The sequence below is a fragment of the Bemisia tabaci genome, chromosome 4, assembly GCF_918797505.1.
Source record: "Bemisia tabaci chromosome 4, PGI_BMITA_v3".
Classification (NCBI taxonomy): Eukaryota; Metazoa; Arthropoda; class Insecta; order Hemiptera; family Aleyrodidae; genus Bemisia; species Bemisia tabaci.
The window spans coordinates 27,849,466-27,872,642 of record NC_092796.1 but is presented as its reverse complement, the minus strand read 5'-3'; the positions used below and the strand labels follow the sequence as shown (position 1 = coordinate 27,872,642).

The 23,177-nt window shown below is 42.2% G+C and overlaps 2 protein-coding genes across 7 annotated transcripts in view; one reads left to right on the top strand and one right to left on the bottom strand.

Moving 5' to 3' along the window:
* The window catches only part of Nost (Nostrin), a 114,661-nt gene that overhangs the window by 59,417 nt on the left and 32,067 nt on the right, over nt 1-23,177 (top strand). For 3 of the 6 annotated variants that reach the window (XM_072299602.1, XM_072299603.1, XM_072299604.1), the window contains exon 2: nt 11,161-11,670. The exons of the other annotated variants lie outside the window; for them this stretch is intronic. In XM_072299602.1, coding sequence (XP_072155703.1) covers nt 11,563-11,670 — 108 coding nt within the window. In that variant the 5' untranslated portion in view covers nt 11,161-11,562. The remainder of the gene's footprint in view (nt 1-11,160; nt 11,671-23,177) is intronic. 6 annotated transcript variants of the gene reach the window in all.
* LOC109044585 (uncharacterized) lies at nt 15,022-18,676 on the bottom strand. Its single transcript, XM_019062394.2, has 2 exons — nt 18,538-18,676; nt 15,022-16,567 (listed from the first exon to the last, which is right to left on the bottom strand). The coding sequence occupies exons 1-2, from the start codon at nt 18,589-18,591 to the stop codon at nt 15,872-15,874; spliced, it is 750 nt and encodes a 249-aa protein (XP_018917939.2). The 5' UTR covers nt 18,592-18,676; the 3' UTR covers nt 15,022-15,871.

The window sequence follows — 23,177 nt, the reverse complement described above, 5'->3', positions numbered from 1 at the left end:
TAACAAAATGTTCACCTGTGCCGTAGTATCGTTTTTGAAGCGGGAAGCTTAAAAAAACGCAAATTTCTTACGCAGATTGTGAAGTTATGAGTGCATTTCAGACTTTGCCGATGCGCTCATCGTGATTTTTGAGGCATTATCTATAAGAAACAACTCTTATTTTTGCTCTAGCAAAAGTTTGCAACAGGCCCATTTTACCTCTGATCTCAAGCAAAAATCAACAAAAAATTGGACAAAAATTGCACGGATATATTCTTGTAAAAAATCGAATTGTTAGAGTCAATTTTGCATCCTTGGATTGGAGTTGCGTTCCTTCGAGCGGGAAACGACGATATGTCCAGTAGACATAATTTAAGAAAAATACGAATTCAGCTGAATGAAGTTTTCTTTACATTTACCAGCGAAAAGTTTGTTCAATTTTCGCTCATTTGCTATATGTATGAAAGTCTAGCTCGTCAAAAATCGCAGGTCCTTAACATTTAACAATTTTCCGAAATCTGGTATGCGTATACACCGCGTCTCTTGCGTTAAGCTAATATAATTTAACAACCACTTTAATTTAATTCATAGCCGCTTGTCTATTTTTAAGCAACCCGGCGTTTTTGCACGTAGATGACTTCGCGACCTGGAGTTTTAGCTCGAAAAAAAAAGTGTCGTTGCATCAAAGAGCGTGACTTGGAAAATAACCCCGCGTGTAATCTTTTACGGTACTCAACCACTGTGCCGACCCATTATCAGCGAAGATGCTGCTAGGTTGGTCAGGATATAGCCTCAGGTTCGTTCACTCCTTCATTGCCGCTTTTATGATGAAAGATACAGTTTTGAATGCGAACTTCTTGGATCAAAAGATCGCGAAGCAGCCGCTACAGAAGGCGTTCGGTCAAATGATAGACCTTTTTCTATGCTTTTTCATGAGATTCAAGAATCCAAACGTGATACTATCTTGTGCGCTCCATGCATGGAAACCTTCAGGATAAGAGAAGATATTTTTTGTATGTATGAAGCCGCTTTTATAGCGCTCTCTGGCGCTCTGCAGGTTCAGTTACACGATGAAATTGAGCCATCAAACTGAAGCTCTGATTGGTGGAAAAAGACCTGAGGTGAGGATGCGACTAATGAGAGGCCCAATTTGATGGCTCCTTTTGATCGTGTAACTGAACCATGCGACACCTAGCCGCCAAAGTCCCCTATCTTCCCAAAGCCCCTCAGGGAGTTGGCAAACCCTCATTTCTTCTAAAACTCCCTGTCGTCTCCCTTTCACTGGGCGTCCCCTTCATCTCCTCCTAGGAGGAACCCAATCAAGCATCCTCTTCGGCAATCACTCTAATGAGATGACCATACCAGACAAGCTGTCTGGTCATGACGTCGAATATGATGTCATTTTCGACTCCGATGATCTGACGCACTCTTTCATTACGGACACGATCTGTCCTAGATATTCCTGCAGACCTCCTCCAGAAATCCATCTCCATTGCTCTTAGCATCCCTGTGCCCGTTCTTTCAACTGCCAAACTTCACATCCATGTGTAAGAATACTTTTGAGTACAACGTTGTAAATTCTCCTCTTGTTCTCTTTGGAAATCCGGGGATCCCAGAGGCTTCCATTTAACATCGCTGTAGCCTTCCTTGCCAGCGGTCCGATTATTGAAACTTATAGACAAAGCTATAGACAAAGACGACAAAAGGGATTTGGAGGGATCCTATTGGTGGAGGCATGGTGGCAATGGACATAGGAGGTAGATAATGGACTAACTAACGGCAACCCACTAAAGACCCGACAGTTAGTCGATCATTTTCTTCCTTAGTCTATAAGAACCAACCATGTCAACCAATAGGATCGCTCCATACTCCCTATGTCTTCTTTGTCTATCGCTTTGTCCATCAGTTTCAATAATCGGTCCCCAGGGTGTTTCTTCCCTTAATCGCTTGATCCGTTCTTCCATCCCGGGTAGACATTTTTTAAGTTTCCAAATCGGACAACAGCGCGACCGATCACACCCGTGCTCCAGCGCTGAGTTTCTTGGTGACTTGAATCAAAACTTGTGTCACGTCCTGGGTCTTCCTACCAGAAAAAGAAGACATGATGATTATAGTGACGGCGGAGACGGCAGAGGTGAAGAGTGAAGAGTCAGCGACGGAGAGAGACACGCTTCGAGCACCGCGAGACCGCAACCACGCGCAAAACTACCCAAAGAAACAAAGTAATGAGTTTTAATTTTCCATCGTGTCGGCGTGAAAAAACATCGAACTCGTATCGCCAAATACCGCTACTCGTCATTGTCATGCAAATTTACGCGACTTCTGTGGAAAAAAAAAAATTGATAACGTCATAACTACTAGGTTCCATGGTTTCACACGCGTGGGCACCATTTTCAGAAGGCGTCGAAAAGGTTCAGTTACGCGATCAAATTGAACCATCAAACTGAAGCTCTGATTGGTGGAAAAAGACCTGAGGTGAGGATGCGACCAATGAGAGGCCCAATTTGATGGCTCAACATGATCGTGTAACGGGACCTTACGACACCTTACGTGCCCTCGTCAGGCGGAGATGATCCGTGACTGGAGCCGTGTAAAGGGCCTTTTCCTCCGAGAGAAAATGTCCTAACTTTTGGGAAATACTTGAAAAACATTCTTCCACAACGTAAGAACTGTTGTCTCGCGGAATTTGAGGACTAATGTCCTCTTCAATTTTTGAGATTTTAGAAATTTCGGGATTTCCTTCCTCCATGCATTTGGAGAGAGTTAAAGAAAAATTTTACCCGGGAAGGCGAGGTACTAGCATTCACGTGCGCCGTGCGTTGCATGCCGAGACACTTTTCGAGAAACTCCACGTCGGTGTAGCGACGGAAGAGGTGCGTCATTGACGGAGCTTTGCACCGGTGTAAAACGTCAGCAACAATTGAGCGAGAAATTAATGTGAGAGGAGGCAAAAGGGGCTTTGACGGCCGCGGGTCGCGCGACCAGCTATAAAACAACGCTGCCAAACTGCGCTCTTTTCACGCCGAGCCGTGGAAGAAATTGAGAGGCCATGGATGGGCTGGAGAGGCTTTTACGATCGGGTGACATGACGGCGAGAGCGGCGACGCACAGTGGATCGAGTTAAAAGGAGAGGTCGGAGAAAATTCGGAAACTTTAAACGCTTATAACTCCGTTTAAACAAAACTTTGAGTCTCTAAAAATGGTTCCATTGGCTTCTTCGTGAAATTGTCTTCTACACTGCCGTGCTAAGGAAGAACGCCATAAGAACCTTTAGACGTTGCCAAGTTTCCTCCGATAAAACCAGAATTTACTTAGAAAATTGTGAATATTATTTTCCAAAATTTTCAGACAATTTTGTACGCATTTTAATCTAAAATATCAGGAAATTTCGGGGAAAAATATGCATGAACGTCGTCAAAAATACATGTTTTATCTTTTATCAGGGGAAATTTGGCAACTCTCGAATGTTTATACGGTGTTCTTACTTAGCGCGGCAGTACGAGCACCCCTTGAAATTTAAAATGTGACGAAATGAACAGCAAAATTTGCAGTTTCGGTCTGCAATTTCATGTCCGACACATCTGATTGATGCGATCCATTGTACGACGGGCCTGAATAACTGCCGCGTCACGGAGAAGCGCGTCGCGACGCTGAGTTGGGTGTAGGTGGGCGTCCGGACGCAGCGCAACGCAGCGCAGCGTGTGAATCGCCTGCGAAAGCAAAATAATTGACGCTAATTGCTCTCGCGCGTCGCGACAGCTTGCTGCGGCTCCTGCGCCTCCGCATCCCTCCATGTTATTTTTGGAATTTTATTCGCGTCGGAAAATGGATATCCAGGGAGTTGAGTTCAGGTTAAATGGAGATGTTGCATGTGTGAGGGATTTGCGAGTTGACCATTGATTCTTGTGTAAAAGTTTGCGAGAAACACGATGGTGCCACTGGTTTTCTCTTAAATTATCTCCCAAACTCCAAAAAATCTCTCAAAGTTGAGGCCAAAATGGAGGGGATATCCCACCCTACCCTGAGAGTCCACCTCTACATCAAAACAAACTCTCCATTTAAAGATAGGGAGCAAATACATCAGCAGGGTTGCCTTGTTTTCAGTTTTGGAGTACCCAAATAAAGTGGCAACCCTGTCAATGTATATTTGCTCCCTATCTTTGCATGGAGAGTTTGTCTTGATGTAGAGGTGGACTCTCAAGGTAGAGTGGGATATCCCCTCCATTTTGGCCTCACTTTGAGAGCTTTTTTTGAGCTTGGGAGATGATTTCAGAGAAAACCAGTGGCACCATCGTGTTTCTCGCGAACTTTTACATAAGAATCAATGGTCAAATCGCAAATCCCTCACACACGCAACATCTCCATTGTGAGGGCTCACCAAACCTTGTGTTTTTTATTTAATATTCTCAAAGTGCCAGGTGAGTACATCACGTGATGCTTTTCGGCGTATTTTTCGAGGCCAATTCGCGGACAAGCCCGCTTTTACAGAGTCCAAACACTCGGAGGAATTTCAAACGCTCCGCAAATGGCGGGAAAATGTTCCCAGTGATATGGTACGAAAGTTTCTAAGAGCTGTTCTAATAATTTTCTTCCGTTTGATACCTGATTAAGGAGGTGAGGAAAGAAAGTGATTCATCCCGCAGCTCCAAAAGAGTAAACCGCTTATTCCAGTGCTGCCATTTTATTTTATGAAAAGTTTCCGAAGTAATTCCGATTCGCCAAAGTTCCGAGACAAATTTCGATTTTTTCAAAAATTCCGGGAGAAAATTCCAATATACGCCCGGGTATAGTTCCGAAGATCGTCCAATTAGATCAAAAAGTCGCTAGACCAAACAAATGGTCAAACTGGCAAAAAACCGCCAATGTCGAGGAAATTCCGAAAACAACTTAAAATTCCGGGGCCTCAGAAGATTTCGGGAAAAGTTCCGATTATTTGAAAAGTTCCGAATTTCGGAATTAACTCCGGGAAATGGCAGCACTGGCTCATTCATCGTCTACTTGGGGTACAGCCCTCATTTCGTGGCCCTTTTGACGCAGAGCCGTTCCTTATTTTTCAACTGAGCCCTGTCTTGCATATAAATCCATGCTTTCTGGGGCTCTTGCAGAAATCGGAATACGCCCTCAGGCCGCAGGAACGATGATATGGTGGATCGCATCTCGATCCATCGAATAAAAAAATCCGCCTTTCGTTCCGATGAAGGAGCCTCGGCCAATGGGGACTCCGGTTGCGAACCCAGACCGCGTCCGTGAAGTAACTGTCGCACCGGTGAAGAAGTAAGTCACGCGTAAGCTAAGCCGTTCCATTGTCTTCCGTAGCACCCAGCCCCCCACCCCCCCCCACCCCCCGTTAAGCCGCGATGCCGCTACAGGAAGCTGGTGCACACCGGCTGAATTTGTAACGAAGCCACTCCGTCGATCATCCTATCTTGTTGGATGTTGGTCGGTGATTGTTTTCTGCTCGGCGTTTGTTCACCTCGCCGCGAGTTTGCCAAATTTTGAAATTTTTGAGGAGGGACAGAGGGGTTGAAGGGCTCTTCACAAGGGCTTGGTATCCGTGCGTTGCATTGCTGTGTGAAGGAGGAACGCCGTATGAGCATGTGGTAATTGCCAAAGAGCGACGCCAAGAATGGCACAATTTGGGCCAGAAGGGATTTTTCTGAAACCGGGCCCAAACGATACCTTACGATACCCTAAAACTCTGGTTAAAATTTTAGCTTGAGTATACGCACGGTTTTTGAGAAATGAGGGGGCAAAGTTGCCAAATCGCCATCATTCTGGACAGCATTCCTACAGCAAAAAGACGAGAAAAATGGACGAAAAAGTTACACCTTAGATGGGTTTCGGCTGTAAATATTCTCATTGGGCCCCCAAGCATTAAACTGTGTTCAGTTTCAAAAATTTTGGTCGCACAGTGGTCCAAAATGGGGAGAAATCGTCGACAGATCAGGATTCTTGGTCAAATTTTTAGAAATGGAGGTAAAATTGTCGGTCTGCTGCAGTTTTCATGGCTAACAATGTTCTTATCGGTCATCAATGCATGAAATTGTGTTCAGCTTCACAAATTCACGTCGCACAGTGGTCAAGAATGGGGGAATTAGTGGACAAATTAAGATCCTCTGTCAAACTTTTTAAAAATGAAGTGAAACTGTTGGTCCCCGGTAGACTTTAGATCCCGGAAAAATCATATTTTTAATTTTTTAAATTATTACTACATTTCAGACCGTATTGTTTATAGAACATTGTTATAGAATAGACTTTGTGGCATTATCTCAATAAAATATGCAAACTTTCAGAAATTTAAAAAAAAGAAGGAAAAATGGAGAGAAAACATTAAAAAAATATTTAAATAGTCTAAAAAAGAATTTAAAGAATTTTTCCGGGATCTAAAGTCTACTGGGGACCAACAGTTTCACTTCATTTTTAAAAAGTTTGACAGAGGATCTTAATTTGTCCACTAAATCCCCCATTTTTGACTACTGTGCGATGTGAATTTGTGAAGCTGAACACAATTTCATGCATTGATGACCGATAAGAACATTGTTAGCCATGAAAACTGCAGCAGACCGACAATTTTACCTCCATTTCTAAAAATTTGACCAAGAATCCTGATTTGTCGACGATTTCTCCCCATTATGGACCACTGTGCGACCAAAATTTTTGAAACTGAACACAGTTTAATGCTTGGGGGCCCAATGAGAATATTTACAGCCGAAACCCATCAAAGGTGTAACTTTTTCGTCCATTTTTCTCGTCTTTTTGCTGTAGGAATGCTGTCCAGAATGATGGCGATTTGGCAACTTTGCCCCCTCATTTCTCAAAAACCGTGCGTATACTCAAGCTAAAATTTTAACCAGAGTTTTAGGGTATCGTAAGGTATCGTTTGGGCCCGGTTTCAGAAAAATCCCTTCTGGCCCAAATTGTGCCAAAAAACGGTCGTTTTTGGCGTCGCTCTTTCCCCGGACAAAACATGTGTTTTTGTGGAAGTCGGGCATGTTTTTCCTTGAAATTTTTAAATCTTTCAGATCAAATGTGAACAGATCGTCTGGGATATTTAAAGGAAAACATGTACAATTTTCTAAGCAAATTCATGATTTATATCCAGAAATCAGGCAGTGTCTGAAGGCTCACAAGGCGTTCTTCCTTAGCAGGGCAGCGTAGCTTGCAAGCGACTCGCGACTGCAGCGCGGAGATCACCGTTAGACACCAGACCAAACTCCGGAGCCGCAATTGGACCGCGTTGAGCAGAAAAGAACCAAGTCACATCAGCTATCGCCAAATTTAATCGGGCAGTTCAATTTTGTACATGAAAACGGTTGTACGGATTTTTGTGCCAATTTCAGTGAAACATCTCCAAAGTACGAAGAAAATTCCTTAACATTTTCAAAAGAATCCGCACAAACTTTCTCTTGTAAAAAATTAAGTTGAATTTGGCAATAGCTGGTGTGGCAAAGTTCCTTTCTGCCAAACGCGGTCCAATTAAAGGACAACGAACCAGCATCCACCATCGACGGACGCCGATTCTACGATAAACAGCTGATTTCGTTCGACTGTAATTACAGTCGGCAATGATTCGCTAGGTCATGTCCAACAACGGGGAACAACGCGCTCGTGGTGTTTACCGCGACCTTGCGTGTGGTGTGAGGGGAGGTGAGGTGTGGTGAGGTAGGGTGAGGCCGCCCTCATCTGCCGCGCTACGGAAAATCCTCGCATCAACATTCGAATGTCCAAAAATTTCTCCTCATAAAATAACCGTGCTGAGTAAAAACGTCGTATGAGTACGCGAATGTTGTCAAATCTCCTCTCAGAAGATATTGATCTTTGAAGAACGTTATGGATATCTTTCTTTCCAACTTCCCAACTTTTTCGATCAAATGTCGAATTAAATCCTCCGAAAATTCGTGATTATTCGAAGGATATTTGGCAACGCCTGATGGCTCATACGGCGGTTTTACCTAGCATGGTAGCATTAGTGGCGAGACGCGAATGATCGATAATCGATATTCCCACATTTGAAGCTATGCCAAAGAATCGATTATTGAAGTGTTCATTGCGGACACCCTGTTCATCGATCCTCTTTCATAGGTTTACCTAAACGGCAGATCAATCGCTTTATCGCAAAGCACGCCACGACACTGCAGGCCGATTATTGAAACCGATAGACAAAGCTATAGACAAAGACGACAAAAGGGATTTGGAGGGATCCTATTGGTGGAAGCGGGTGGTGGCAACGGGCAATGGACATAGGAGGTAGGTAATGGACTAACTAACGACAACCCACCAAAGACCCGACAGTTAGTCCATCATTTTCTTCTTTAGTCTATAGGAACCAACCATGTCAACCAATAGAATCGCTCTGTACTCCCTATGTCTTCTTTGTCTATCGCTTTGTCTATCAGTTTCAATAATCGGCCCGCTGGGCAGCATGGCACTTATCTCGAGGGTCCGTCTCCGCGAGAACTTGTCATCGGGAAGAAGCGCTTCTCAAAACAACGGTTTTGAGATGGAATTTTTAATCCTGCTAATAATGAGGCCGAAACTGGTTTAGAAATTCGCCGTCCAGCTCTACAGGAGGTCCTCGGGTTTGAATTTCAGTTGTGGCGTCTCGCCGTATTTATGTAATTATATTGTAACCCTAAGCTGAGGGCCCAGGTCTTTCCGCTCATTATGCTTAACTCGCGGCTTAAGTTTGACATTCGAGGCAGGGAGCTTTCGTTGCCGTTGCTGCTCCTGGCCCGAGTTCCAGTTAGACGTATTTCTATCAAACGGAACTATGTGCATTATGACATGAGCCCTGAGACCCATTAGAATACACGCATAACAGGGCTCACGTCATAATGCACTTAGTTCCGTTTGATAGAAATACGTCCCGTTCAAAGTTTCGACGATATCGTGGAGGCTGAATCTTTTTTATGTTATCGCTTGAAAGACGTGCCCGTGAGTGCAAGCGTGCAATTATGCAAAGCTCGCAATTCAAGACTCAGATTTACCAAGTATCGTCATTTTCTCCTCTCTTTGTTTGACAATCGAAATGATTGGGGGTGATCTGCGACAGCTTCACGCTGCTCCCTTACCTCTGCGGACTTAACTTATCCAGGCTCTGAAAAAAGTAATATAATAATAAATCACGGACGTTTTTTAAGAATTGACGTTAAATAGGTCTCCATTTGCAGGAGATCTACCGGTTCCCATAAGTCCCCAATGTCCCCAATTATCCCCGATTTTGGAAGGCTGTCCCCGATCCCCGAAAGTCCCCAACTGTTTTGTCCAGGCCCCCAAAAAATGACAAAAATCGTTCTAAACACCGGCGTTTTAAAATTTTCCCGTCAGCCGCAGCTGACCAGGAAATATAAAAAATAAAACCTATAACCAGGAATATAATACCAGGAAACATAACCAGGAAACCAGGAAATATAACCCATAACCAGGAATAAAAAAACTGTTGTGTTGCTTGGTTTTTCCTATGTTTTCATCGGTTCAACATGACTTGTAAAATTAGTCACATAAAATACTCCTTATGACGCTCTAATTGGCTCCCTATCTCTTACTATTTCGAAGAAAAAAGTCCCCGATTTTCGCGAAAAAAAAAACTCCCCTAAAACTCCCGAAAGTCCCCAATTATGGATTTTCATAACTGGTAGACACTGTGTCGCAGTCGCAAATAGAAGCAAATCATTCATGTTCAATTCCTGCGGCCTGTGGCAGCGAAGAAAAATGGACTATTCGTGTTCCTACATCATGAGAGTGTGCACAATGAGCGCTCGTTTGATCGAGCAGATCGGTTCGTTTAATTAACTTTCCAGGAAATCGAGCCCTCTCGGACGTAACCACGACCCCCGTCACACACCCGAGACGCCGTGTAATAGTTGCATGTGTGTGAGCCTAGTAAACAGCAGCGATTGTTTTTACGCCGACGCAATCGAATAGGCTATCGAATGCAAAAATGCGTAGATAGGTTTAAATATCTTCCCTTTTCGCACAGTTACCGCGGCGTCAAGAAGTCGTGAACCCGTCTTAATGAATCTCCATCTCCTGGATGTGCAGCCCGCAGCCCGCGGTATAAAGGTGAAAGTGATGACATGAGAGAATCCTGAGCATTCTCATGATGTTTACGTTGATTGGCATGAGGGAAATAAACTCTTTGAGGATTTACAAATAAGAGGCGAGCCGAATTCTCGGTGTGGGGCCAGTCTATGGAATTTTACGATTCGAGGACTGCTTTTGCAGACTTCCAAGTTCGAACCACGGGCCTAGCTGTGACTAAAGCTCTGTTGGTTTCTAAGTACATAGGTATAAAATAGGATAGGAAGAAGCGGGTACGAGGCTGAAAAACACAATAATTTACAAAACACAGGACATGGTGATTGAAATACGCGGTGTCGCACTTTAGCTGTCGACCTGTTCCTTCTCATTCGCTCTTCTTCACCTTCATTAAACTTTGAACTTTCAAATCCTTCTTGTAATCGAAAGCAGTTATAGAAACCATTTTCAGACGTCCATATACGTGATTCGTCAAACTCAAGAGACGTGGTCGAACTGGTAGGCGGTTTATGTCACATCGATCAGGTAAAAAAATCTCGGCAGATTTTAAATTTTTAGTAAAAAAAAAGGAGGATAGCCCCTGCGCATAAGCCTGAAGAATCATTCTGGATCCAATAATCGGCAAAATTCAGAGAAATGAGGCAGGATAGTGTTTGGAAAAAAACCTCGCGTTCGATACAGAAATCGATAGCTGAATCGAATGCGAGGTTTTTTCGAAACACTATTCTGCTTTCATTTCTCTGAAACTTGCCGATTATTGGGTCCAGAATGATTCTTTAGGCTTATGCGCAGGGGCTATCGTCCTTTTTTTACTAAAAATTTAAAATCTGCCGAGATTTTTTTACCTAATCGATGCGACATATCGCCTACCAGTTCGACCGCGTCACTTGAGAATCACCTCGAATTTTTTTCGAAATCTCGACGTTTGCTACCTCCCGCCGTAAGCAGCAGATACAACTGCCAGTTACAAGCGCTTGTTGAAAGTGAGGCACCAATGGGAAACCAGGATTCGATTGCTCGTCGTCGAGATACCTAAATCCTCCCTGCCTATTGGTGTTTCCCTCTCAACAAGCGCTTGTAACTCGCATGTGTATCTGGGCCTTAAGAAAGACCTTCAGAAACCACTCTTTCTAATCTTCCCAGGACTGAAGAGCACCAACGCTGAAGAAGTGGCGCTGTGAACTTGGATACCCGCTGTGATAGAATCCTGGGTTTTGAGCGGGGGCGGCTGAAAGTGTGAGTGCGCGCCTCGTTCAGGAGCGGTAAATCGACGCTACGGCGACGTGCTCTCGGTGTTTTCCCCCGGAGGAGTGGAATACTATGCTCTTCATTGCGGATTCCGAGCGGGGATCCCGACTCCTGAGTATCACAATAAAATAAAGCTAACTGCAACGGGCTCGTGTCGCGGTAAAAGCCAGAGCAAGCAGGACATAACTTGAGCGCGTGATCCGAATGTGGAACCTATTCGCATGATGAGCATCAGGCCCGAGTAGCCACTGATATTCGGTGCAGTTCGGCGTTGTTCGGTGAGCTCATCGGTGAGACATGGGCGACCGCAGAAGGGAGCGTCGCAGCAGCGAGAGCAGCCTTCAACTCTTCGAGAGGACCCGGAGTCGGCGCATGAGCCGGAGGTTTTTGAAAAACGTCATGCAGGTACGCTCAACAAGCCTTTTTTGAGAGGGATTTTGAAACTTTGCAGCAAGAATAGAGGGACTGTCGCATGCCGTTCAAACATAAACGACGTAAATTCTACTCAGATTTCTTAGTTTGTCCTGTAATGGCCTGGTTACACGCTCAAATTTCCGTCAAATTCCGATCAAATGATGACCAAGAGCGGTCGAGAGTTATCTAGATTGATGAGTAAAATTAATTAAAACAGCGTGTTGATTGAAATAAGCATGAAATAAGCGCGGTTGTGTGGAAATGTTCTTAGAGATATAACGCTAAACTGCAATTTTAGAATTGATTAAACCCCTCCCCATATCTTAATAAATAAAGTGCCTGATAAAAGGGTTAAATTGTAAATTTAATTATAAGTTTATTCTTCTTTATTAAAACTTAAATTAGCAAATTTAGCCCCACAGCTCCATCATCTACCATCAAATTTTTGCAGGCCGCAGAAATTTGATGGTAGATGGTGCGCACCAGTCACCATTTGATCGGAAATTTGAGCGTGTAACCAGCACATAAGAAAGATTTTGAAACTTTGCAGCAAAAATAGAAGAACCGTCGCATGCCGTTCAAACATAAACCACGTAAATTCTACTCAGATTTCTCAGTTTGTCCTGTAAAAATGTTCTACCTTAAGGAAACCAACGAATATTAACCATTAATTTCATATTTTCAAAATTACTCTTTCACACCACCAGGAGCTCAAAATGAAAAAAAAAATTAAGCATAATGGTGATCAGATTTTCTTGGAATACAGAACTATACCTATGCAAAATTTGGAATGGAGTTACAGTGTTTCAGTCTTAAACTGTAGGCTGATTATAAAATTTGATAGACAAAAGCTATAGACAAAGACGACAAAGGGAATAGAGACGAAAGAGAAAGGGAGCACGACAGGGAAGCGATCGTGTTGGTTGAAGTGGGTGGTTCCTATAGACTAAGGGGAAAATAATGGACCATCTATAGAATAGAGTCTCTCGTGATTGGTCTGTAGTCAGTCTATTGCCTACCTCTTTTGTCTAATGCAACCATGCGCGTCCACCAACAGGATCCCTCCTTACCTCTTTTATCCTCTTCGAATATAGCTTTGTCTATCAATTCCAATAATCAGCCCGTTGTAGTGAATATTTAACTCCAGCAGCCCGCAATCTCGTCCAATCAATGCGACGGTGAAAACATTTTGGAGTTCTGTTGAGGGAAGCATAGAAAATGTAAATGTTATCAGTGCCTCGGTGCGACACAGCGTATACAATTATCACAAACTCGTAGCGCGCAGATTTGTAAAACATAAGAGATTCTCCTTCGGTTAATATCCATCCTTGTCGGATGAGCTCTTCATGGTAACATTTTTCACATTACTATCAAAAACTTTGAAGCACTGATACAAATCCTAGAGAAAACACAAATTGGCATCTGTTTTCAAGGTCAATAATTTTGGATTTCAATGGGTACCTCATTAGCTTTTTTTGTGGATGCTGAACTCTGAACATCTCGGCGCTCAACCATGTAGGAGGCAGTGGCGTGGCGTGCTTTGCGATATATCGATTGATCTGTCATTTAAACCCATGAAAAAGATCGATAAACAGGGTGTTCGCAACGAACTCCTTAATATTCGATTCTTTACCATAGCTGCAAATGGGAGATGTCCATAACCAATCATTTACGCCACGCCACTGGTAGGAGGGTACACAACCTTGGAGACTTAAACGCACGGGTAGAAACGTACGTATCTCTCCCGTTTGTCATTTATTATCTCATTCTCGTGAACTTTGGACACATCCTCATTCTTCGCTACGAACATTTGACAACCTTCATAAGCACAATCAATCATTCCGGCAGAAAGTGAACGTGCCTTTTTTTGTCTCATGTAAAGTAGATATGCAGTTTTGGGTCTAGAGTTGGCGGAAAAGGTATTTGCTTCGAAATGCATTATAATTGACATGCGCAATATTGAATCAAGCATCATTACCAAGTAAAAAATACCTCATTTCAATGTACATTAGTTACTATACCGAAGTTCTTACGATTTACAAATGTATCTTACGAAACCGGTCGCGAACATGGTACTATGGCAGTAACACAACCGGTCACCTGGTTACCGGCCTCAACGCGTCCGGCACGCCGCGCCGCGCAACCGGCCTCCGATTTGCATGCTCATATTTGCCAAGTTTGGCGGGTAAATTGGAAAAGGCTCCCTTGAAGCATTTGCTTGACCTCCCAGTAATTCGCCCAATCTCACAATCATGTCTCACGATGTAATTAAATATCTTATCGGCCTGTTCATCATCAGATCAGCCCACTTTTACCGACTTATATCGTACAGTAACGAATACATACTCCTCGTTACTTGACATTCTTCCTCTACACTACGATCTGTCAGAATCTGGAATAGTTACGATCTAAAGAGACTGCGCCTGTCCATTCCAGGAGGCTATTTACCGTCTCTTCTCGTCGCTCCTCTGACGTAAGAGCGTCTCTCACTTTCCACGTGAGCCCTGCCGGCCGATTATTGAAATTTATAGACAAAGCTATGTACAAAGAAGACAAAAGGGATATGGAGGGATCCTATTGGTGGACGCGCATGGTTGCATTAGACAAAAGAGGTAGGTAATAGATTAACTAACGACCACCCACGAGAGACCCTATAGTTGTTCCGTTATTTTCTCCCTTAGTTTATAGGAACCACCCATTTCAACCAATACGATCGTTCCATATTCCCTTTGTCGTCTTTGTCTATAGCTTTGTCCGTCTTTTATAATCAGCTTACAGTTTACAACTGAAGCACTGTAACTCCATTCCAAATTGTGCATATTATTGTGATGTGCTCCAAGAAAATCTGATCACTTTTAAGTATGCTTAATTTTTTTTTTTTTCATTTTGAGCTCTTGCGGTGGTGTGAAAGTGTAATTTTGAAAATTTTGACTGTCCATTCAAGGAAGTTGTTTAGCGTCTTTTTCCTTGGCTCCTCTGACGTAAGGGCCTATCTCACTTTCCACGTGAGCCCTGCCGGCCGATTATCGAAATTGATAGACAAAGCTATAGACAAAAAATACAAAAGGGATATGGAGGGATCCTATTGGTGGAAGCGGGTGGTTGCAATGGATAAAGGAGGTATGTCTTCTTTGTCTATAGCTTTGTCCATCAATTTCAATTCTTTACGTCAGAGGCGTGACGTTTTGAACTAAGTTGAATCGTTTGCCCTTACTTTATCGACATCGTTTGTGGCGCAGTAGGTCAAAAAAATGTGCCTTAAATAAAACAAAAAGAAATAATTATCTTTAAAAAAAACTATTATGCTGCAAAATAAGAATAATTTCAATTTCGAAGAAAACTTACATCTTGACCTGAGACCTGAGACTTGAGATCTCTGGCAATTAATGTCATCAGCAGAGGTACAAGTTCAAATGAAAATTGAGAAAGTAAACTGAACTACAATGGTGCAAAATAGGCTATTTATAAAATAATGAAAACAGTAAATTAACATGCTAATAAAATTCTAAAACCAAGTGTATCAAAAGTTAAAATATAACGAGCGGAGCAACAGAAGAATGAAGCGATAACAATAATGTAGAGAAAAATGAGCATGATATGTAAGTCGGGAGAGGGAAGTGACGACCACATCACAGAGTCGAAGGCTTCGATTATTTGACGCAAAAAGGACCCACAAGTACCAAAACTAGTATCATTCGGTAGTAATACATAGAAAGTTTGAGGACAAAAACAGGGATTCGGAAAAAAACCGTGCTCTTAATTTTGCCGGCGCGGTTGCCGCGTTGTGGGATCGATGCTCTTCAAACGCCTACAACACCATTCATAACGTAAAAGATGGCTTGAAATTTTGACCCAGTTTTTAATGTTAATTATATTCGGTATCTTCGTGTACTGTGTTTTTGAACATTTGGGCAAAGATCACCTAAAAGATTGCTCAAACAAAGTGACGTCTACGTTTCTTTTTCATCAACATCAGACAAACTTAAAATATAAATTCATTTTTACATTATCAGGTAGTATATTTCCTCGTTTTATCCGTTAACCATGTAACTAATAAATAATTACATTAGTATTACATAAAAAAACGATGAATTGTAAGGCCTCTGACCCTGATGTTCTAAGTACGTTTAACTACCGCTGCCAGAAGGGTTACCCCAAGATGTTTCTGCAAGTCGTCACTAAAAGTGTATAACTAATGGTGTTTCTTACGTTTTTTAATCCCAAGAAACCTTAATATGCGTGAGAACAGGCGCTTTGCACTGCGCCGAAAACTGAAAGGCCGCAAGTGTTTTGTCTGCCGCAGAACCCCCATAGACCCTTCGGCCATCTTCTTGGCTTCGTGATTTTTCTCGTCCTCCGTCAATTTCTTGCCCAATGGCAAGTTGGTGTACCACAATGCCCCGTAAGCCAACTGGTAGTACGGCTCCTTAGATTTTAAAGTGGACATGTCTCGGCAGACAACATGACCGTTGACTTCAACTTTTCCTCCCTTAAAGACGACCTCTTGACTGTGGCTCTTGCTAGCCCATCTGCAATGAACAGGCCCAATGCTAAAACTTTTAAAAAGGCCAGAATATCTGGAGATGAACCAATCAGGATGGCTTGGTAAGCCGTTGATGTAGAGTCCTCCATTTCCATGGCCTATATTTACTCCTGTGTTGTTTATTGTCGGGATGTCTCCTAGTAGAGCTCTGATCAAACTTCGTTTCCCAAGTTGCGATTTGCTCTCCTCGACTTTATCTGAGAGGTGCACGTATGCGCTTGGGTTTGCATCTTGTGTTTCCGTATCTCCTAACATGACCGCGCTCCGATCCAGCTTCACAATGACAGTAGACATTTCTTTTGCGACCGATTGATCTTTCATTTCAATTGCCCAACAGCTGTTTGCCTGAAAATGTTAGTCGCAAAATATGAGGTACCTGCTCCTATACTTAAATATGGAATGTAAATATGAGGTACAATGTTTCATTAAAGATTGTCTGCCATCATGGTGACGTTCCCTACTTGTAAATGAGGGAAGCACTGGGCTAACCCGTAATTCAATGGGTAGAATTTTTTAAAACACTATCGTCTGATCGGCTAATTTAGGTATCGAATAATTATAACGCAGGTTTAGACGAACACACAAAAATCCGCTTAGCTATTTTTGATGTGGAGATATATGATTTATACGAGCATGTATTATTGATAATACATACTCAGATAGAAATACAGAACCAGTGCCAAAATCGTAAGGTAGAGTGTTTTAAATATTTGTCGAGAGTGTGTTACTCATGAGCACGGTGAAAACATCGAAGAATTCTCAAATGAAGTAATAATTAGTGTTGTTGGAATTGAAAAATTTGCACTTTCTGCTTAACAAAAGACTTAAGTCCACTCGAGTCGAATCACGCCTTAAGGTGATTCGACGGTTACCATTTTGTGTGTCAGAGCGACGTGCGATATATCGCATCAATTCGTTCCATAATTTCAGCTACCTGTCATTTTTTTCGAATTTCGTGATCGCACTTCTGTTGTCATGAGGCTACAGAATTCATGTACCAAATTTGACAAAGGAATTCAACGAATTATAGGTAGGGTTTTTCAGAGGAAAAATATCGCATTCGAGTGCAGTTTCGATGTCAGTATCGAATGCGATATTTTTCCTCTGAACAAACCGTGCCTTTGTTACGTTGAATTTCTTTGCCAAAATTGGTACATGAGTTCTGTAACCTCATGACAACAGGAGTGCGATCACAAAATTCGAAAAAAATGACAAGTTGACAAGTAGGTGAAATTATGGAACGAATTGATGCGATATATCGCACGTCGCTCTGACACAAAAATTGGCAACCGTCGAATCACCGTAAGGCGTGATTCGACTCGAGTGGACTTAAGTCTTTCGTTAAGCGGGAAGTGTGAATTTTTCAATTACAACAACACTAATTATTACTTGATTTGGGAATTCTTCGATGTTTTCACCGTGCTCTGAGTAACACACTCTCTACAGCCCTGGTAAAAATTGGCGATAGGAGCTGCGTTTCAATATACCATAGGAGCTCTTATAGCCGACTGAAGAAGGCTATAGAAAATCATATTTTATTTTCATCAATTAAAATGAGAATAATCCATACAGAGTGTGCAAACATTTCAAAGTCATGAGTTGAAAAACGCTGACTCCACGAGATTAAATATTAGAGCCTAACACAAAGCGGAGCGGCGGCACACTGGCGCCTACAAACCTAACAGGGATACTACACGCATTGCGCAATGCGCGAAGTATCCCTGTTAGGTTTGAAGGCGCCATTGCGCGTTCCGCGCTGGCTGCCCGCCCGCCGCGCAGCGCGCCGCAACGTGCGCTTGAAGCAACTATTTCACACCAGAGGTATTGCACAGTGTCATACGAAATGGCAGGCATCCTTCAAAAGTACGGAGCTTTCCTCGCAAAATAAATCAAGATACTACTGCCCAAAAAGAGAGCGGAAGTCCAAAAACTTACTAAGTCCTAGCATCCGTAATTAGTAACGTTTAGCATACACTATATCGCCAGGCTGTTGCTTAGTCGCCATCGGCTATAAAAGGCTATAAGGAATTGTGTTGCCGGCTATACAAGCTATTGGAAATCTTACAGCCGGCTGTAGGTCTATGGTATTTTGGAACACAGATTCTATTGCCAATTTTTCCCAGGGAAATATTTAAAACATTCTACCTCACGATTTTGGGACTGGTTCTGTATTTCTATCTGAGTACGCATTATCAATAATGCATGCTCGTACCTGCATGATGGTCTCGCCGGTTTCTAATTCTTACTCTGTTCAGTGATTCATTGCCAGTATACATCGAGGCTTTTGAGATTAAGAACGATAAAATCAATCTTACCGCAAAAAGGATGTAAAAATACACCACATATCCGATACGTTCTGTAGGCGACATGGTTTCAGAGAGTTAAACACGAAATGAGAGACTGAAAGCTCGTTTAAGGAAAAGCTAGCTTTTATACGGTGACTCCGATTTTCGTGCGTAATGATCCCCTAAATGCTTCAGTGAGTGCGTGATACGAGTTTTTTCCAGTGGCGTGGCGTAAATGATCGATTATCGATATTTCCCCATTTGTAGCTATGATAAAGAATCGATTATTAGGGTGTTCGCTGCAAACACCATGATAATCGATCCTTTTCCATAGGTTTAAATGACATCAAAATCGATAAATTGCAAACCACGCCACGCCACTGGTTTTTTTGTTGCTGTTTAATGGGAAATATGTTTTTTTTTTATTTCGTCAACGGAATTAAACTGTCACGCTCCCGACGGAGTATGATTGAATCGATGAGATCACACGTATCATGTAAAGCAAAGAAAATGCGCTTTTTTATAGACTGAATCATAAACTCTTTTCCGACTGAATCTCACACCAGTCACACAACATGAGTTTTCTCTAAAATAATGAGAAGTTACTCAGCTCCATTGAAGAAAACCTAGAATTCAAAAATGAGCAATAAAGAATAAAAAATTAGTTTTTTCCGTCTATCAACTGGCAAATTTTCAAGCTGATCCGTCAAAGGGGCCGTCCATCACAGAAAGAACATCATGTTTTTCTTCGAATTGTTACGAATGTTGTTCGAATGTTACTGGTTTACTTCTATACGGATCTTGTTCAGGGGTTGCTTCTATAAGCTTCTTGTTCCAAGATTCGCTAACCTAATGACATCTTGAAGAGAGATCATGTTGCAAAGTATGTTTTATTTCATACTTTGTCTATAAAGTTCATTGTTGAGCACATCGGAGCTTTTTAGGCAAGTGTGGAAGTTGTGTGTAGCAAATGGAGAGTTGGATAAATAATGTGGCTGTATCTAAGTATCTTTTCCTTGGAGTAATCTCCCGATCTTCCTCAAAGATTGTTTGTGAGCGACCAGTCGCGAGGCGCGAGAGATCGATCTTCAATATTCCCCCATTTGAAGCTATGGTGAAGAATCGATTATTAAGAGGTACTCGTCTGCGCACATCCTGTTTATCGATCCTTTCCTATAGGTTTAAATGGCAGATAAATCGATGTATCGCAAAGTACGCCACACCACTGTGAACGACCTTGACCCCGCCCGCGCGAATGCGGCTCATTTTGCATAGAAAGCACGTGTATGTTAACTCGCGATTCTCATCGTTTCGGCCGGTGAATTTTAACAACATCCGAATTCTTCAAGCGTTTTCACTTTTGGAAGGACGAATAAAAGTTGCCGTTTGTTACTTGATCTTAGTTTATAGAGGATGAGAGGGGAATCCGTCATCCTTGCCACAATGTGCTTAAAATATCTTATCTTGCATTATTCTATGAGCAATAGTGCTATGACCTGAATGCGGATGTGCCTTACGCAATTTAATAGAGAATAATTTATCGCACTAAAAATATGGGAACTATTTTCAAAAACCCTTTTCGTTCGAAAGATAAATTTCTTTAGGGGGGGAGACTCAACTCTCTGCACCCCACCTTCGTCTTGTTGTCATGGAAAATTCAAAGGTTGCTCAAATTAAAGTTTCTACTTCCGTCTATACTACATTTAACTGATCATAATTTTCAATCTCCACGAATCTAGAATTAGAAATCAAGTTATGTTCATTCTATTGATTGATATTATTTTTCATTCAATTGATAGTTACTCTTTTTTATATAACAATTGTAGTTATTATTCTGAACAATATAGTAATCTCAACTATTAACATAATTATAATCTTCATATTCTAAAAACGTAGGTAGGTTATTTTTAATTTCACATATTAAGGTTTTTAGAAACTACTTATAGATTTGATTAAGAGAATTATCTTTAAGTTTCGTCTTCTATTCTGGCAGAAAGTGCAGTAAAATTAAGACTTATAATGCAAATTTAAAACTCTTCTTTAAAAGTAAGTGCGTGTGAGGCAATGAAAGGTTTCAAAATAGTGCCAGATTTACTATCGACAAACAACATTTTTTTTTATGATTTTTCATTTCTTTTTAATTTACTGATTTTATTATGTGTCATCCACGTTATAGTTTGCTTATGATTTAAATCTTTAACCGATCGATGTGTCCTAGATTACTATGTCTTTGAGCCTGTTTGAACTACAACCTCAGTACCCTCTTGCGTTTTCTTGTGCGTTACTACTTATGTTCAGTGCATTTTGGAACTCCCGAAAAGTTTGCCTAACTCCATTTTTGAATCATCATCGCGCTACTCTGTGTCCAACCCCCCCCCCCCCCCCCCCCGCTCATCACCTTGCGACGAAGCGTGGGTGCAGAATCGAGGGCCCACTGAAAGATGAAATGTAAGCAATTACTACGTATCCCCCCCCCCCTCCATTATGGCGATCCTCACGTCTGCGTTTAATTGGAATTTTGCGCGGGCGGCCTAACCTTAACCGCGATTGCATCACCGCGAAATTTGAAAAATCGACCGCTCCATCACCGAATGAATGCGCCGCCGAATTGAACAACCATGTCATCGCATAAATGTCATTATGTCACCACGACCCGCCCGCTTCACGCGTCAAAGGCAATGTAACTAAAGCCGACGTTGTCAGATCGATACATCCTCAATTGTGCCATCAACTAATACTGCCGTGCTGAGGAAAAACGCCGTACGAACATTCGAGAGTTCCCAAATTTCCTCTTAAAAAATGTTTATTTTTGAGGAATGTTGTGAATATTTTTCCTTGGAATTTTCAGGAACTTTAGATAAAACCAGGGGGCTACGCCCCCTGGCCGCTGCGCGGCCCAATCCCCAGAATACGCTGCGCGTTCTCTTAGGCCCGCGTCGACAAAAGAACGATCAAAGAAAATGAAAAGATTTTCATACCCGACTCTCATCTATCCAATCTCCTTCTGGTCGGGAGCAATGGACCAATAAGAATCGAATGGCAAAAATCATTACCCAATCTTTTGATAAAATACGAATTTTTAGGAAAATCTTTGGGCATATTTATCTCCAATTTTTCAGAGAATTTTATTCGCAAGCAAATCTTAATTATCTGAGCATTTCAAGAGAAAATATGGAAAATATTCATAACTCTACTTATGTTTTGACATTTTATTCGAAGACATTCGGCAACTCTTGTGCGTTCATACGATGTTCTTCCTTACCACGGCAGTTTAGGCTGTTGACTTCGTGCAATTTGAGGAATCAAGTAATCAACTCTGTGCCCGTTTTCGATTGCGCAAAACGCACTCGTTCGTGTTTCAATCACTCCTAAAAATCAATTTGAAGGTTTTAGAGCGCAGGTAGAATTTAGTTCAGTTAAATGAGATTCCAGAAAAAAATGTCATTTATCAAGTAAACAAAATTACGCGACATTCGGGGTGAAAAAAAAATGTGACGCAAGTGTGTAGGTTCATTTAAAAATTTCGTGCTTTGATCGAAAGTAATGCAGGGTTCTGTTTAAAACGTTTTTTTTAAAGCGAGGCGACGGATACACGTGAATGAGTAAAACTTCATAGTGATAAAACCACGCAAGTCACCCAGTTACCCCCAAAAATCACCGTGAGCATGTTAAAAAAACTCTGAAACCCATTCCTAAGCACACAGTTTGCGTAGTATTTATCACGAGTTTTCCGCAGGCACTGAGATGAGTCACAAGCATTGCTGACTGCACAAGGACAGCAATCATGGCATGGATGAGAAGGATTTTTCATAAATGATCACTCCTTTGATGTAAGGGCGTATCTCGATTTTTGCATGATCCCTGTTCGCCGTATAGCTCCATATTTTCTGTGGCTCACGTGGAAATTGGAATACGCCCATACGTGAGAGGAGCGACGAAATGATCGCACGGTACCGCACATAATACTATCACGTTGCTTGACGTACTCGTATTGCTTTTCTTCCAACACCGTCCAGTACATACGTACATTGTATGTCGCTTCATAGCACTCCCTGGCGCTCTGCGACGCGTAACCTCCTCTGTCCCCTGTCGAACCACAACCCTTCGGGCAATGAACTCCTTAAAGTTTCTGCCTCAATCCCATCCCTCCAACCGCTCATTGGGTGCCCGCTGCTCCTTCTCCCAGTGTCGTCAAGCACGTACAAAAAATTCGGAAAATGTAATGGCTCTCTTGTCTGTTGTTGAAAGTAGAAATTTGCAAGAAGAGAGGAGAAAATATCCATCGGATCGGTAATGTAGCATAGTGTTCATGATATTGGACTCCACGCGCACCTACAGGGCCGGAATAAGGGGGTGGCCACATGGGCCGCGGGCCATGGCGGCAAATCTATAGGAGGCGGCAAATTTTGCAATTTTTTTAAATGTATGTTTAAAAAAATTCGGATTTAGAACACAAATATAACAAACGAGAAAAGGCGACCAAATCTCTAATTTTCTGAGAGTATAGTAATTTTTACTTTTGTCGTCTTTCAGTGATACTAGAGGGTTGCACCTTTAATTACTCGAGTTAAGAGAGAAACCAAACACGCAATTTGGCCAGGAACTTACCTAGAGAGAAATGATAACGAGGACTTGAGATGAAAAGGAGAAGCCCTCGGCGTGGCGCGGCG

Excerpts from the sequence above, each read along its gene's own strand:
- LOC109044585 (XM_019062394.2), bottom strand. The coding sequence starts at position 18,591 with ATGTCGCCTACAGAACGTATCGGATATGTGGTGTATTTTTACATCCTT. Across the intron at positions 16,568-18,537 it reads ATTTTTACATCCTTTTTGCG|GCAAACAGCTGTTGGGCAAT; the intron begins GTAAGATTGATT and ends TAACATTTTCAG.